The sequence below is a fragment of the Vulpes vulpes genome, chromosome 5 (assembly GCF_048418805.1).
Source record: "Vulpes vulpes isolate BD-2025 chromosome 5, VulVul3, whole genome shotgun sequence".
Taxonomy (NCBI): Eukaryota; Metazoa; Chordata; class Mammalia; order Carnivora; family Canidae; genus Vulpes; species Vulpes vulpes.
The window spans coordinates 23,197,285-23,215,608 of record NC_132784.1 but is presented as its reverse complement, the minus strand read 5'-3'; the positions used below and the strand labels follow the sequence as shown (position 1 = coordinate 23,215,608).

General features: G+C 36.3%; 1 protein-coding gene across 1 annotated transcript in view; it reads left to right on the top strand.

Moving 5' to 3' along the window:
* LRP1B (LDL receptor related protein 1B) overlaps positions 1–18,324 on the top strand; it is a 1,812,620-nt gene that overhangs the window by 1,244,885 nt on the left and 549,411 nt on the right. The window contains exons 28-29 of the mRNA XM_072757648.1: positions 6,201–6,332; positions 7,872–8,099. Of these exons, the coding sequence (XP_072613749.1) occupies positions 6,201–6,332; positions 7,872–8,099 (360 nt within the window). The remainder of the gene's footprint in view (positions 1–6,200; positions 6,333–7,871; positions 8,100–18,324) is intronic.

Here is an 18,324-nt window from a genome sequence, read left to right as displayed (position 1 = left end):
TGTGGTCTGAAAATATGCAGGGCACAATCCCAATATTTTGGTATCAGTTAAGACCTGATATGTGACCCAGTATGTGGTCTATTCTGGAGAAAGTCCCATGTGTGCTTGAGAAGAATGTGTATTCAGGTGCATTTAGATGTAAAGTTCTGTAAATATCTGTGAAATCCATCTGGTCCAGTGTATCATTTAAATCTCTTGTTTCTTTGGAGATGTAGGGCTTAGAAGATCTGTCATTGGCAGAAAGTACCATGTTGAAGTTTCCTACTATTAGTGTATTATTATTTAAGTATGTCTTAACTTTGGTTATTAATTGATTGATATACTTGGCAGCTCTCACATTAGGGGCATAAATATTCATGATTGCTAGGTCCTCTTGTTGGATAGACCTTTTAAGTATGATACAGTGTCCCTCTTCATCTCTTACTACAGTCTTTGGGAAAAGCTTGATCTGATATGAAGATTGCTACCCCTGCTCTCTTTTGAGGACCGTTTGAATGGTAACTGGTTCTCCACCCCTTCATTTTCAGACTGGAAGTGTCCTTAGGTGTAAAATGAGTCTCCTGTAGGTAGAAAATAGATGGGTCTTGCTTTTTTATCCAGTCTAAAACCTTGCATCTGATGGTTAATGATCATTAAGCCCATTCACATTCAGAGTTACTATTGAAAGATATGAATTTAGTGTCCTAATAATACCTATTCAGTCCCTGTTTTTATGGCTTATTTCTTTGGGCATCCTCTTTGTTTTACAGAGTCCCTCTTAATATTTCTTGTAAAACTGGTTTGGTGGTCACATATTCTTTCAGTTTCCGTCTGTTTTGGAAGCTCTTTATCTCTCCTCTATTCTGAATGAGAGCCTTGCTGCATAAACTATTCTTGGCTGCATGTTCTTCTCATTTAGGACCCTGAATATATCCTGCCAGCTCTTTCTGGCCTGCCAGGTCTCCGTGGAGAGGTCTGCTGTTAATTTAATACTTCTCCCCATATAAGTTAGGGATCTCTTGTCTCTTGCTGCTTTAAGGATTTTCTCTTTATCTTTGGAATTTGCAAGTTTCATCATTAAATGTCGAGGTGTTGAACGGTTTTTACTGATTTTGGAGGGGGACCTCTCTATCTCCTGGATCTGAATGCCTGTTTGCCTCCACAAGTTAGGGAAATTCTCAGCTATGATTTGTTCAAATATGCTTTCTGGTCCTTTGTCCCTTTCAGCGCCCTCTGGAACCCCAATTCAATGTAGATTTTTCTTTCTGAGGCTGTCATTTATTTCCCTTAACTTTTCCTCATGGTCTTTTAATTGTTTTTCACTTTTTTCTTCAGCTTCCTTCCTTGCATCAACGTGTCTTCTATGTCACTCACTCTTTCTTCTACCTCATTAACCCTCATTGTTAGGACCTCCTGTTTGGATTGCATCTCATTTAATTGCTTTTTAATTTCAGCCTGATTAGATCTAAATTCTGCAGTCATGAAGTCTCTTGAATCCTTTATGCTTTTTCTCAGAGCCACAAGCAGCTTTATAATTGTGCTTCTGAATTGGCTTTGTGACATCGAATTGTAATCCAAATTCTGTAACTCTGTGGGAGAGAGTACTCTTTCTAATTCTTTCTTTTGGGTGGGTTCTTCTTTGTAATCATTTTGCTCAGTGCAGACTGGCAAAAAACGAGTTGTACTGGAAAAAAATGAAGAAAAAAAAAGAGAAAAAAAGAAAGAAAAACAAACAAAAAAATCAAGGAGAGGTACTCTCTGGTTCTATATATACTGTAAATCCCTCAACTTCCCCTGGAGCTTTCCAGCACTGTTCCATCAAGAACTTGCTCTTCCCTTCTCCTTCCAGCTGGTCTTCTAGGGGAAGGGCCTTCTGTGCTGATTCTCAGGTGTGCGCACCTGAGGGAGCTGCACCGTCCCCTGCCAGGTGCACGGCTCAGTGGAAGCTGTTTATCTGTGAGGCCCCTGCTCCCTGGAGGCCCCACTCCGTCCCAGGCACAGGATGACACCAGGAGGAGCAGCCGCCCACCCCGCTGGCGGCGGCCGGGTCTCGGGGCCTGGATCTGCTCCCCGGGGGAACCCCCGGGGCCTCCCCGTCCGCAGGGGCCCAGGTGCTCCCGGGCGGGGGCGCTGACCTGCACAGCTCGGGGGCGCCCGGAGCAGGAGCGGCCTCGCTGTCGGGGCCCTCCCCGCCTCCGCCTGCCCGGGGGAGCACAGGGTGGGGGCCGCGTCCCCCTGGGATCGCTCCTGGGAGCCCCCGAAGGCAGCAGGGCACAGCCCCTCCCCGGGGCCCCCGCCCGACTCCCGGCTTCCCCCGAGGCCCCGGGGTGCGCTCCAGCCCTGCCCCGAGATGGGCCGCGGTGGGGGTGCGCTCTCCCCCGGCGCCCTCCTCTGCTCGTGACCCCGGGACCTGGGGGCTCCCCCGCCCTCCTGCCGGCCTGCCCGACCCCTGCCGACGCCCTGGAGGCCTTTCCCTCCGGGGAGAGGAGGGCGGGGTGGAAAGTTCCCGCTTCCCGGGGGGGCTGGGCCTGCCTGTCCCCAGGCTCTCCCCGCCCCCTCGGCCCTGCTCCCCGGGGGCCTCCCCCACTGGATTGTTGTTTGTTTATTCTTTTCCACCTTCCCACCTTGTTAGAAGCGCAAACCCTTCTCTGGAGCGTTCCAGCTGTGCTCTCTTTACATCTCAGGTGGAGTTTGTAGGTGTTCAGGATGGTTTGAAAGTTTTCCAGGTAAGTTGGTGGGGACAGGTGACTTGAGGACCCTCCTCTTCCAACATCTTGCCCCGCCCCCAGAGTTTTGTAAGTTCTTTATATACTTTGGATACTAACCCTTTGTCAGATGTATCATTTACAAATATCTTCTCCCATTCAGAAAATCGCCTTCTAGTTTCGTTGATTGTTTATCTTGAAGTCCAATAGTTTATTTTTGATGTTATTTCCCTTGCTACTGGACACATATCTCATAAGATGTTGCTATGGTTGATGTCAAAGAGGTTACTCTCTGTGTTCTCCCCTAGAATTTTGATATTATTCAATCTCAAACTTAAGTCTTTCATCCATCTTGCATTTATTTATGTGTATGGTATCAGAAAGCAGTCTAGTTTCATTCTTCTGCATGTTGCTGTCCAGTTTTCCCCAACACATTTGTTGAAGATATTGCCTTTTTCCCATTGGGGCTTCTTTTTGTTTGTTTGTTTGTTTGTTTGTTTGTTTGTTTTTGCTTTTTCAAAGATTAGTTGACCAAATAGTGTGAGTCCATTTCTGGATTTTCTATTATGTTCCATAGATCTATGTGTCTGTTTTTGCACTGGGGCCATACTGTCTTGATCAATCATTATTTCTTTAAATAAATTATCTACCACCTTTCTTTCTTCTGCATCTGTAACCCCTTTAATGTGTATATTATTCTGTCTGATGTTGTCCAGCAGGTCTCTTAAGCTATCTTCACTTTTATTATTATTATTATGTGTGTTTTGTTTTGTTTTTTCTTTTTGCTCCATGGACTGGATGATTTCCACTGCCTGTCTCCCAGGTTGCTGATCCATTCTTCTACTTAGTTTAGTTTGTTGTTGAACCTCTCTATTGGTTTTCGTTTGAGCTATTGTAATATATTGGACTGTAATATTTTGGCTTCTGTTTGGTACTTTCATATGTTTTCTGTCCCTTTGTTCAAGTCCTCACTGTGTTCATCCATTCTTCTCCAGAGATTGGTGAACATCTTTATGAACATGACTTTGATCTGATAGACTCCTCATCTCTGCTTCATTAAGGTCTTCTGAGGCTTTCTTTGTCTTATTCTTTCATTTGGAACCTATTCCCCTGTCTCTTCATTTTGCTTGACTTTCTGTTTTTGTTTTTATGCATTAGGTTAAACAGCTACCTCTCTCAGTCTAGAAGGAGTAGACTTGTGTAGGAGATATCATTCAAACTTTTTTAGCCTTTGTTTCTCAGATCTTTGTGATTGTCTAAATAGCCTAATATATTTTTCATAGGTCTCGGTTGTTGTGGGTATGCCAAGATCTGTCAGTGTTCCAAAGGGAGGGATTTTAGGTAGTGCATAGTTTTAGGCTAATTGTAAGCCAGATCCTCAAATAGCAGCTTTTAAGATTTGTAGATACAGCATATAGTCTTATGGGTTCATAATCATAAACCATGCTGACTTTCAAACTCAAGAGATTTGGGCAATAATGTTTAAAAATTATAGCTTTAGACATGTACAGTTTCTTGTTGGGACATATCAGCAAGCCATTGGAAGGGCAAAAGAGGGCACTAATATGGTGTTTCTCTACTTAGGTTCCCAGGGGCACCTCTGACCTCTGAAGTCCTTAGGCTGAAGTTCCAAGACAAGAAAATAGGCATTTTTCACACAAATACTGGGGGAGTGTTTCAGTCCATTGTTTATGCAATACCCTGGGGGTTGTAGCCTGCCAAAGTCTGTTTTTCCAAATGTTGCAGACCTATGAGGCCCAGAAATATAATACCCCCCAGCCAAGAGAGCCAGATGCTCAAGGGGTGTCTCCTGTGAGAGCTGCACATGCATGCCAGCTGTGGTAAGACAGACAGTGGGTATAGTACATGAAGGTGGAGTGCTTGGCTGGCCAACTAGAGCTGGGCAGGCTGTGGCAATGGTGTGTATGGTCATTGTGCTCTGACTAGAGCTAGCAGTGAGGGTGTGGGGAACTTTCTCTGCAACCATGTCTCTGCCTCTCCTACCTGTCTCAGTGTGGCTTTTTTTTTTTTTTTTTTTTTTTTTCCTTCTTTGCTCTAGAAGTGCTGGTTAGCTAGGTTTCAGGTCCTTCATAGGGAATTGTTCTATACATATATGGCTATAGATCTGTCGTGTTCATGAAAGGAGGTGAGTTTAGGATCCTTTTATACCATCATCTTAAAATCTCTCCTTAATTGATTTTCTTAGAAAAATATTTCTGAGTCTTTCCTTTGATTTATTTATTTTTAAGCAAATGCAAAGACATGGATTATTTTTATTGCCTTGGCAGGGAGGATGCTAAATACTGGCAAAAACCACATTGTGTATCAAGTACAGTTAATTTCTCATATCCTCTACAATTTTATTATAACCCATTGATTTTTAGTCTTTGTGCCATAAAACTCTAGAGGACTCACATTAACTACTCTGAGCAATAGGTCCACTTGTTAGGAAAATAAAATAGGTTGAAAAGAAAAATATTGCTGGTGAGATCAGAAGTTGTAACACTTTTCTGCCTTTAATTTAGTATCCTTAATCTACTAGATAAGTTCTATAAAAATAAGATTTTAGAGAATAGTTTCTTATCAACTGAGATTAAAATCTTATCTAAAAGTCATAATGATAGAACACAAAGCACAGAAGAATAATAGAATGACATTGACCTGCAAAATTTAATATTCCATTCTAAATTTGAATATATTAAAACTTATTTATACAATACAGTTTAGTAAGTGTGTAAGTAAAGGAAACTTTAGCCAGTTAATACAGAAAAAAAAAAATGAAAAGGTAAATGTCTAAATAATGAAGGAAGTTAAGCATTTCTTCACTTAGGTCTCTGATTTGATAAAGAGCATATGACCTGAAGGAAGGATATGAATGTAACAACACTAGTTTCCTAGGGAAACACTAAAGAGGGTATGCTAAGGCAAGAAGGGAGTTCAGATGGTAGGTTAGGAAAGTAATGACATCCATTGATACACTCAATTTCTAGAAATTTAATGATTTTTTAAAGATTTTATTTATTTATTAATGAGAATACACAGAGAGGGGAGAGAGAGTGAGGCAGAGACACAGGCAGAGGGAGAAGCAGACTCCATGCAGGGAGCCCGACGTGGGACTTGATCCAGGGTCTCCAGGATCAGGCCCTGGACTGAAGGCAGCACTAAACCGCTGAGCCACCCGGGCTGCCCAAATTTAATGATTATTCAATTTTTTTTCTCAGACAAAATCCTAAAAAAAAAAAAACAAAACAAAAAATTCTAAGGCAATAGAATGCATATATTTCAATTTAGAGAAAATTGAGGGAGGTAACTTAGTTGTCTTTGAGGAGGAAAATGTTTTTATTAATGTAATTGTGTGTATGATTGTCTATTATTGTCATTTTAATCACCCCAGTAAAAGGTGCTATCTAGGGAACTTCACTTTAAATCATTAAGTGAATAACCCTTGTCAACCTCAGAGGTTCCCTAATATATATTTTTCTTTTTCACTGTTAATGTTTCACTGTGTGATTACAGCTCCCAATCCTTGTGCAGCTAATGACGGCAAAGGCCCCTGCTCTCACATGTGTTTGATCAATCATAATAGGAGTGCTGCTTGTGCATGCCCCCACTTGATGAAGCTTTCCTCAGACAAGAAGACCTGCTATGGTAAATTTCTCGAAGTTCTTACCTAAAATTCAAATCAAATTCTTTTAAATTGTATTAGCATTAAGATTTTCCTCAAAGCAAAGCAGAAGAGATTTTTAATGTCCTTAAAAACATTTGAGATAGTGCTATTTCCAGATGCTATTGATGATTCATCTACTTTTGGCAAGACTGACAAATTCTTTAATATGTGATATGCTGCACTTTACTACTTATTACCTTATTCATTTTTTTCTTGCCACTCTCTTATTTGGTGTGTTAGCAGAATTTATCTCTACAAAACAGGGAGATTTGTAAGTGAAAGTGCATTTTCAAAAAGTGATGATGTAGGTAACCCATGTAACAAAGAGGTACTTAACAGTTTTAATCTCCTCCTGCTCTTCTAAAGTTATTTTCATATCATTTTATAAGGGATTGTCCATTTGAAGGGAGGAAAAATGAAGTAAAATATATAGTGTTGAAATATTTCTTAAATATACTTAAACAGCATATTTAAACTAGCAAAAGTGATAATGAAATTTGTGGATAAAATAAGACTTTTTTTTCTTTTTTGTTTTAATTTTGAATGATTTTATTTGCAGAGCAATTACTTTTAAAGGCAGAGAAGAAGGTGCTCACAAAATCTTAACTCAGGAAAGTTGGGACATGTTGATTTAATTAGTTACATATACTCTTAACATATCACAACAATAATAATTCCAGAGAGCAATGAAATAACAGAATATCTGTGCTTCTATTTCTGTTTAGTCTCATATTTTACAAACTCAGTTCAAAAAAGTGCCTATGGGAAATAAAAAGGATGCAATGCCTCACAATGTTACTTACTACAGATGTACAAATATTTATAATAAAGCATGCTTTAACATTATTTCAACCTCAATTTGATAAGGAAAACATAAACATGATTTTCAAATCCATGTTTAATTTTATTCAAAGATAGTATAAAAATAGTATAAAAATATTCTTCTTTTTTTAAAGACTGATTGATTGATTTGACAGAGAGAAAGAGAGAGAGCACAAGCAGGGGGAGTAGCAGGCAGAGGGAGAAGCAGGCTCTCTCTACTGAGCAGGGAGTCCAATTAGGAGTACAGTCCCAGAACCTTAGGATCATAACCTAAGCCAAAAGCAGATGCTTAACCAACTGAGCCACCCAATAAAATATTCTTAGATTCCTTCAAAAATCATTTAATGCAATGCATTATTGTTACAATTATGTAAAAAGAATAAGTATGGTTGTTTGACATCTGTGGGGTTCTGTTTTAGCAATTCTTGAAAATCCTAAGGTCAAATCACTGAGAATTACATGGTATTTTTAACTAAAGAAAAATAATGACTTAAGAATTCTAACTTGTTTTATATTTGTTTCTTAAGTATTTTAAATTAAGTAATAGATATATCACCTATGCCCATCAAAACTTGATTATGATTTTCTGGTCTTAAAATTCTGTTAAATCATGAACAAGTAATGTTTTAGAATTTCTAGACTGCTTCAAACTTGCCAAACTTATAAAGGAAAAACATTTATTGCTACTTCTTTTCTAGAAATGAAAAAATTTCTTCTATATGCAAGGCGTTCTGAAATCAGAGGAGTGGATATTGATAATCCATATTTTAACTTTATCACGGCCTTTACGGTCCCTGATATTGATGATGTTACTGTGATAGACTTTGATGCATCTGAAGAGCGTTTATACTGGACAGATATTAAAACACAAACCATTAAACGGGCTTTTATTAATGGAACTGGATTGGAAACTGTTATTTCAAGAGGTAAGAGTTTTGCACATTTCAACTTAAAAGTTATTCAATTTGTAATAATCACAAGTCTCTTTTGTGTTCTTTTTTATTATCCACTTCTATGTTGTTAATTGAAAGTTGGAATTGATTATTCAGAGATTTAATAATATGCTATGTCTTTACAATTGTAGAATGCTATAATTATGTTGCACATAGTCATTTGATAACTAGAAATTTCATTTCAAAAGAAGAAAAAAATTTAAAAGAGATATCCTTAAAATTTATGGACTTCTAAACAAACATATTTGAAGACTCCTTTTTGCTGATGGGGTGATGGGGGAATAGGAATTTGTGCATACAGAAAATATAGGATACTGGAAAGGACTGATTTTCACCTCTCACTCAAACTAATTATCAACTTCTTTTTACATAAATTTCTACAGAACTAGACTACACAAATAAGACAGGGAACTTACTTCTGTCTACCTCTTGACCTAGCATGTTGGATCATAGGTTATTGGTAAATGTCGTTAAAGTAATCATTAAAAAAAAAAAAAAAGTAACTTTCCCCAAAGTAGAAAATATAATCAAAGTGAGGTGAGACATATATGCAAATGCAGTAGTTGAACTTTAAATATTTAGCATTGAATTATCCTAGCCTTTGTTTGAATCTTGGTGTATTGTGATTTCTGGGTCAGTTGGTGTTATTGTTGTTATCAGTAGCTTAGTGTATCTTCATTGAATATCTGCTTTTTTCCATGATTGCAAAACCAAACAAGACAGTTTCAGTTCAATTTCATGCTTCATAAGCATGAAAGAGTGATTTGGAAGAGGATAGAAGAAAGGGTGATCAGTAATCCATACAGATATATCACACTCTCATGCTTTGAAGCATACTAAAAATTTTAAATCAGACCTTATTTGAGGAATGATCAATCTCTTAATGAAAGCAATAAGTGCAGGTTTTGAATTCACAGATTTTCAAGAGTTTCTACATATCATACTTATAAAGCTGGATTGAGTATCACTAGTAGATCTGAGAGCCTTTGACCACTAAAGTGCTCTTTTATTTATGCTAGCTCTTTACTCATCTAAGTTTAGTACTATTAAAGCAACTTGAATGAATTGGTTAGAAGCTTGTTCAAATATTTATTTCAAACTTGCTGTAAGAGAAGAACCTTTATAAAAAGGCGAATGCAAAGATCTCCTCTTTGTTCAGGATGTTTTACAGAGGGGAGGAAAAAATGTATAATCATTGTTAGACTAGTAATGGTTATTAAACATCTTAAAATATCAGTTAAAGGACATTAGCTGCCTTCTAAGACTGACAGGTGATCTCCTCATAAGAAATTCATCAAAGTGTAACAGAAAATTGCTTAAGCATTTTATCATGAATTCTGAAATCCTTACGAAAAGGCTTTGTGAATTACATGAAGTAAGAGATGTTATACCTCTCAAAAATGTGAGGAACAATTTTCTGTCTATAATTATAGATTGGTAGCTAATAGTAATTTGATGAATTTGTCTTTGAGAAAATCACAAAGACTTATTCTCATTTAGGGGACTCTGTTTATAACTATTAACCAAAAATTGAGTGATGATATTTTCTTTCTTTCCTAAGTTATAATAACCGTTATAATAACAGTTAATACATATGTTCATTAGGATCAATAATCATTAATTCAATCATTTTGACAAATATTCGAATATTTTATATATTATAAGAAATTGAAGGAGAAGCAATATTGGCTGAATAGCATGGAGCACAAAACAAGAGGCACACACTATACAAGCTGATGGAGATAAATAAATAGAAACTAAATCTAGCTTTTATAAGCCTTTATAAGTTGTTGATTTTTATGTTAGTACTGAAACTAATGAGAACCAAGGAAGTCCGTTAAATGGTGGGGGAAGCTATATGGTTAGGTTTGCCTTTGGAAAATATTGTTCTAGCTTTTAGGTTTAGTACAGAATTGAAGAGGTCTGAGGCGGAGGGGTAGGTGAGCCAAGGACTCTGGGAGACCAGCTCATTGGCTGGTATAGTGGTTTTAGTAAGATGTGATAGAAACCTGGACTAGAAAGAAAATAACAGAGATAGGGAAATGAGGAAGGATTATAGAAATATAAAAGAGTGAAAATATAAAGGAACTTAATTAATTGGATATGAAGGTTGAGAAATAGGCATTGTCAAAGATAAGTCCTTCGTTTCTGGCTACCCTCCCTACAAGTTGAATGATATTGCCTTTTCCTTTTCCTTTCTTCCAGGGTGAAACCTTGTTAAGGACTGATTTATCTTTCCATTAATAGAAAGCTTGAGATGAACTTTTGACAGTTCAGCTTGTGAGCTCATCAAAGTATCTCAAATCCTGCCAGTAATTGTACTTTATTTTATCCTTTCATCTTTTAGATTCCCTGTGAGCATCTGTCTGACCTTTCTCTTATTTCTTAATGTTGGCCTCTATATTTTCTCACTTTGCTGTACTTCCTCTACTGGACTTTTTCTTGAGAGAGTCTTTCTTTCCTTATCTTCCTTAGCCTAAGTCTAATGTAAAACTTGCTTCAAAAATCAGTCTCTACATTTGTCTATTGCCACATACAGACCATTTTCTGAGAAAACTCTGAAGGTCTGTGGGACAAGCCTTCATAAAGGGCTTGAGAAATAATTCACCTGCCTTGCCATTCTCTGTATCCAAATATACTAAGCTGTCCTTAATTTATGTACTACCAACACAAGCTATTTGTTACATGACTTGTACAAAGTACACTTCATTATAAGCATAAATACTAACACATGACTACAGATGCATTCATTGCATAAATTAACAAATATTTATTATCATATGTATATTTGCCTCTTTCACAAAAAACAAAAATATTTTATTCTAAGGAAAAAAACAATTTTTTTAAGATTTGTTTATTTATTTGAGAGACACACAGAAAAAGAGGCAGAGACACAGACAGAGGAAGAAGCAGGCTCCATGCAGAGAGCCTGACATGGGACTCGATCCGGGGACTCCAGGATCATGCCCTAGGTGAAGGCAGCGCTAAACCACCGAGACACCTGGGCTGCCCAATAACTAACAATTCATGGCAAATGTTCTTGCTAGTGGTCTGCAGCCTGACTCTGGTGGTAATTAATTTTTATCCTTGAGTCACTGCTTGGTCCAGATATTTTTCAATTATTGATGCTTTCAGGTTTATTTTTCTGATGTGATGAACAATACTAGCTGCCGTTAATGTGGCAAGCACTATAATCTTATGTAATCTTTACAAACCTATTATTAAGAATTACTTTCATTCTGCAGATGAGAAAGCTTAAGCTTGTGAAAGCTAAAACCCTCTCAGAAACAAAGTGAAGAAATAATGGAGACACATTCACACTCAAAAGTGTATGTTTAGAGCTCCTGTCGTGCTTATTGCCCTACAATAAGAGAATTTGGGACTTCATCCTAAGGAGCTGGGTATTGTCCTTTAATGCTCAGTTGCTTCTCCTGAGTACTTATATACTGCCCATGATTGTACCTTACTGGATAAAAGATTGTCCTCTGTGGGGATCCCTGGGTGGCGCAGCGGTTTAGCGCCTGCCTTTGGCCTACGGCGCGATCCTGGAGACCCGGGATTGAGTCCCACGTAGGGCTCCCGGTGCATGGAGCCTGCTTCTCCCTCTGCTTGTGTCTCTGCCTCTCTCTCTCTCTCTTTGTGACTATCATAAATACATTTTTAAAAAATTAAAAAGATTGTCCTCTGCAAACTCTAAGTTAACACAGCAAGAAATTAACTTCCAATTAACATAGTAAGAAAAAAGAAGACATTATTAGACCTTAAAGTTCCTTATATACACTGGGAGTTACATAGTTGAGTTTTTACATTTGTATCTGTGCTTCTTTTATCTATCATTTATTCCCCATATAGTGCTTTGATGTAATTGTTACTTTCTGTTTTTAAAAATGAGGAGACATTTAATTCAGGTTTGCCATGCTAGGAAATACCAGAGCTTTGATAGATCCAAGTTTGGATTGACTCTAAAGCTATGCTGTTTTTCCCCCCAAAAGTCCCTTTCTTTTGCAAATGAGAAACTTCAGCAAGTAGAGAGCAGAAACTTTATTATAAGCACATGGTCTGTACAAATATTTCTTTCCCATGTTCACTTAATATACACTCAGCATACTCTGCTCAGTTTACCTAGAAGCACATGAGTGAAGTATATGGGTCATCCATCCCACTGACAACAGTTTTACTGGTTATTCTGAAATATAAGAAAAAACTTTTAGAGATAGGTTGGCAGCTTTATGAGATTCCAGGCTGCTGTCAATAAAAAATAACTTTTTATTGGAAAAACTCTTGATGTATCTGATTATTCTAGGGAAAAGTGAATGGTTCACCATTGGAAAATTAAGGATTCAACTTTGGGCAAGTACCATTGATTGAACAAAGTATTCTTTTAGTTCTAGAATCATGTACTATCTGAAAGAACTGGACTGTTAAGCAGATGCTAAAATGAACAAAAGGAAGATTAATACAAGTTAGAAGTGTATCTGTTTATAAAGAACATTCATTTATATGGTAGGGAATTATCATATAATAATATGCTTTTTTAACTACAAAAATATAAGCCTCTTTAAATGTAGACCTTTTGATCACATTGCTACTATGTAAAATTTAATTCTCAATGATACTTTGAATCTCATTGGAACCATTTCAAAGTAGATTTCCTTTTATTATTTGAAATTATTATCTACTTCTGCCAAACATTATTTTGTAAGTGAGTACTAAAGATTGATTCATTCCCTCTATTTTACAAGAAACCATATTTAATTGTACCCAGTAATAAAAATGCTTGGGGGGAGGTAAAAAAAAAAAACTATTGTGAAAACTGGTCCAGAGAGAATGAAGGAAATGAAAACAGGTCAGTAATAACAGTGAGATCTAGTTTTTGGAACCAGGCCTTGAATTCAAGTAGAAAATTTGGATGGGGAACATCTGTTGTTTTGCCTATTTCTGAATAGGATTTTCAATTTTCATTTTCACCCAGGAAATTTTTCAGTGGAAGAATGTCAACATCTGTGATTTAAAAAAGAAAAGTTAAAAAAAGAAAGAAAGAAAGAAAGAAAGAAAGAAAGAAAGAAAGAAAGAAAGAAAGAAAGAATAAAGAAAGGCAAAACCATACCTATAAATGCCATTTCATTAAGAACTATGTATCTATAGCAATATATGCTAAATGAGCCAAACTCCCTATGTCTATTCTTTATCTTTTTTTTTTTTTAAGGATTTTGTTTATTTATTCTTGAGAGAGAGAGAGAGAGAGAGGCAGAGACACAGGCAGAGGGAGAAGCAAGCTCCATGCAGGGGGCCTGATATGGCACTCGATCCTGGGACTCTGGGATCACACTCTGAACCAAAGGCAGGCATTCAACCACTGAGAAACTGAGGTGTCCTGGCCAATAGGGAAATTCTATATGTGGATTCTATATGTGGAACATTAGATGGGTGGGGAGATGGCTTTATTTAGCTAAGACAATCTATAACCTCAGGCAGCTTCATATCTAGTAAAAGAATGAGATATAAACAACTAAAGTATAAGGCTGAATGAAATATGGAGTTTAATAAGGGTGTAAGCTAATTAGAAAATTAGCACGAGGAATATTAAGTTATATGGAATCATCAAAGTACTTACTTAGGAAGTTGTCAAAATAAACCTTGAGGGTAAATGGTAGCTCTATCACTCCAGGTTGCCATATCAGTAGTCACAAGCCTTGGACACTTTATATGTAGGGAAGAATAAGCAGTGAGCAGTAGCTAGACCTTCAAGAAGAATAAATTATAAGGTTAGTGTGACAGCAGAGCACAGAGGGTCTTACACCAGGGTGAGGAGCTAGTTTTGTAATTTTTTTTCCCCCAAAGACAATGGGAAACCACTGAAGACTTTTACAGCTAGTTATTGGTGATTCAAACTCTTTTGAAGATAAATTAGGTGGAAATCTAAAAGACTGAAGAATAAAAAAAAATAGATAAGGATACAGCTATAAGGTTAAGAAATGTTCTAAATTAGGGCAGCCCAGGTGGCCTAGCAGTTTAGTGCCGCCTTCAGCCCAGGGCCTGATCCTGGAGACCCGGGATCGAGTCCCACATCGGGCTCCCTGCATAGATCCTGCTTCTCCCTCTGCCTGTGTCTCTGCCTCTCTCTCTCTCTCTCTCATGAATAAATAAATAAAATCTTTAAAAGAAAAAAAGAAATGTTCTAAATCTAGAGCAAAAATTAGACTAAAACAATGAGAGATATAAGAAAGTGACAGATATCAAGGTATGGTAGATATAGAAATAATCAAATCTGATGTCTGGGAGAGAGGTGAAGTTAACCAAATCATTGGAAAGATGTTGGAGACATTGATCCAGATGAGAATAAAAGGACAGCCTTACTTCAGACATTTTCCCAAATCAGGAGTAAGGTTTTCCTATAAAATATCAATAATGATAGGGTTAGGAGATTAAGAGATATGATTAGTGAAAAAGTTGCAATTCTGCTTCAAATTCTCTAGGGAAAGAAAAAAAAAACAGTGTAGGTTTGGGACACATACATGTCTTAAAACTGACAAAACCAAGACAATAATAAACACTAAATTGTTCAGAGTTGAAGAAACATAAACTTAGTGAAGATGTACATAGAAGGGTCGTACATTATTTGTAATATTCTATTTCTTAGGCTGGATTGTGGATTTATGGATGTTTTATGAATTTCTACACCATGTGTTATATATACTAATATGTGTGTGTATCTACAGTTTCTCACAGTTGCTAATAAATAGAATATTTAGTATTTACACTGTTCCCTTGAGGAAGCATTGGGAAGCTGTTACAAATTTGCTTAAAAAAATAAAAAACACTTTGTCCCTAAGAACAGATACATAATTGCCCAGAAACCCACCTAAAATGAGTTTTGATTAGATATAACCAGATGCCTCAGAAATTTATGAGAGTTTGGATCTCCTCCTTCTTGCTCCAATTTCGGACAAGATGCTGGTGTAAGCTGGTCCACTCAGAGAGGGGGAAAAGAGAAAAAAAGAAAGAAATTTCACAATCAGAGAATTGACATTGTGTGTGTGTGTATGTGTGTTTGTGTGTGTGTGTGTGTGTGTGTGTGTGTTTTCCATTTACATTTATCTACACATCGACCAATTTATTTAATTACCCCATTCCTCTTTCATCTAAGGCTTTTTTTTCTGTCATTATTTTTCTTCTCTCTGACTTAGGTCTTTTAATGTTCCTTTAGTTTAGTGATAATCTGATATAGTATCTGAAAATACATTAACTTAGCTTTTGTTTTTGAAAGATAGTTTTTTTTAATCACAGCTAAATACACATAAAATATATCATCTTGACCCTTTTTAGTGTACAAATCAATACTTTTAAGTACATTCACATTGTGAATCAATCTCCAGAACTCTCCATCCTGTAAACTGAAACTTTATAGCCATTAAAAAACAGCTCCCCATATCCGCTCCTCATAACTCCTGATAATTCTACTCCTCAAGTATCCACCATTCTACTTCCTTTGTCTATGATTTTAAGTACTCTAGGAGCCTCATTTAGGTGGAATCATATAGCATTTGCCTCTTTGTCAAGGGCTTATTTGACACAGCAAGATGTCTCCAAGGTTCATCCATATTGTAGCAAGTGTCAGAATTTTTTTTTTTAAAGGCTGAATAATATCTCACTGTATGTATGTATCACAGTTTTTATACATTCATCCATCAATGCACATTTGGGTTGTTGGTACTTTTTGGCTACTGTGAATAATTCTGCTGTGAACATAAGTGTATCTATAAGACCCTACTTTCAGTTCTTTTGGGTATATACCCAGAAGTGGAATTTCTGGATCATATGGTAATTCTATTTTTAATTTTTTTGAGAAACTGCCATGCAGTTACCCACAGAGGCTGCACTATTTTACATTCCTACCAACATAGAAATGTAACAGTTTCTCCACATCCTTGTCAAAACTCAGTGGTTGTTTTTGTTTTTTAGTAGCCGTTCCAACAGGTGTGAGGTGATCTCTAATTGTGATTTTGACTTGCATTTCCTAATGATTAGTAATGTTGAACATCCTTTCATGTTCTTCTCGTTGGCCATTTCTACATATGCATTGGAGAAATGTCTATTTCAATCCTTTTGCTCATTTTTTAAAAGTAAAAATGTTTTGTTCAAAGGTAGATGTAAAGATACTTTTGTTGAATACAAATTTCAGGTTGAGTTATTTTCTCTCAACACTTTGCAGATATTATTCCACCGTCTTTCACATTCTTTATTGCTCTTGAGAATCTTGTGTTTATCTATCATTCTTTTTTTGATGGTTTTGTGTCTTTTCTTTCTAGATGTTTTTAATATTTTTTCTTTGTCTTAATGACAATTTTTTTTTTTTTATTTAGCCACCTACAGTCTGTTGTGCCTCCTATGGGATCATGTCTTACAAGCCTAGGGAGGAAAAACCCCTCAAATATTATCTCTGACCATTTTTTCTAACCTAGTCTATTCCCTTCTTAGGAAACTTTGACTAGATCTACCAGACTATCCATTCTCCAACTCATTTAACCTCCTTGCTTCTCTGTGTAGGCTCTGGCTGACTCCTTCAATTTGTTTTCAGTTTACTGGCTGAATTGTGTCTAAGCTGCTGGTTAATCCATTTAATTAATTGTTCCTTTTTTAATATCATGTAACAAATATTTAAAAGTAATTTTTGGTTTGCATTTATGTCTTCCAACAGTTTTGTTTTGTTTTGTTTTTAATAATTTATTGGCAGGGCACCTGGGTAGCTCAGTTGATTGGGTGTCTGACTCTTGATTTCTGCTCCGGTCATGATCTCAGGCTCATGGGATTGAGCCCCACATCAGGCTCTGCACTGCAGTCAGAGAGGAATCTTACTCACACACACTCTCTGTACAAAATAAATAAATCTTTAAAAACAAATAAATACATAAATAAATTATTGGTTTTTTTATTATTTCAAAATATTTTTCCTTTAAAATATTCCACTCACTTTTCTTTATCTTGCAAAATAATATAAAAACATGTAGGATTTGGAGGTTTAAAACTGTTGTTAATTTTCTCTTAACTCTTGGTCTTATGTTTCATTTCTTTTTGTGTTTTATCTTTTATTCTGATAAAGAGGATGACCTCAAAAGTGGGAATTTGAATTTGCTTCTGCTAGAGAAAGGAGGAGTCATTACAAACCATAAATCACTTGAATTTGGTTTATCCCCTACCTAACTAGTGGATATCTTGTTTATAAATTAGTAATTTCTTACTCCAGTATAGACCTATGCTTAATGTTTTTGCTTATTTGTATTATTTGGTTTGGGCTTGGTTTGGTTTTGTTGTGTTTTATTTTCTGTACCCAGAGAAAAAAAACAGAGAAAATAAGTTTTGTTTTTATTTTTAAGTTATTATTCTTTTTAAGCAGGCAGGAAGATTTTTTTCCCATTCATCTATCAGTAATAATATCTACCCTTCTAATATACCTAGTATTGTTCTTGTGTAGCTCTCCTAGTCTTTGTGTATTTAAAGACTGAACTCACTGTACTAAGCAACTATCCACAAATCTCCAGATCCACAAATCTCTAGATTATCATTTGATTTGATTTCCCAAGTTTTTGTCCCTGTAGCGGCACCAGCCACTGTATTCCTATTTGCCTTCCTTTTTGGTTTAAGCTAACATACAAGTCTGTGTTAGCACTTAGAGACTTTCCTGTCTTGTAAATTTGATAAATAATTTAAAACTTACAATTTATCATTTTTCAGAGAACATATCTAATCTATTTTAGTTCAAAAGATAAGGGTCCCTGAATATAGAAAATTGAACCCTCTGAGAAATTTGCTCAGAAGTCTTTGACTTGAAAACAGAGGTTAAGAGTCAGATTTTATCATTTCAATATTTTAAACAAGGAAACAAAATTCACCAAATATAGAGGAGCTTTTACCTCTCCCTACCCTTATGGTGAATTTACTAGGTCACTTAAAAACAAACAAACAAACAAACAAACAAACAAACACAATAGATGTGTATTAGTTATGGTCAAAAAGGAAAAAAAGACAACATTTCTATTTTAGATTTAATGTTGAAAATGAGAAACTCTAATCTAGTGGATAGAAAAAAAGGTAAGGATATAGCATGAGAATTAATATTCGGTAAGTATGTATTTAGATACATATGTATTTACTCCTAAGAATAAACTTGAGGACCTTATCTGATATTTCTAACTCAGCT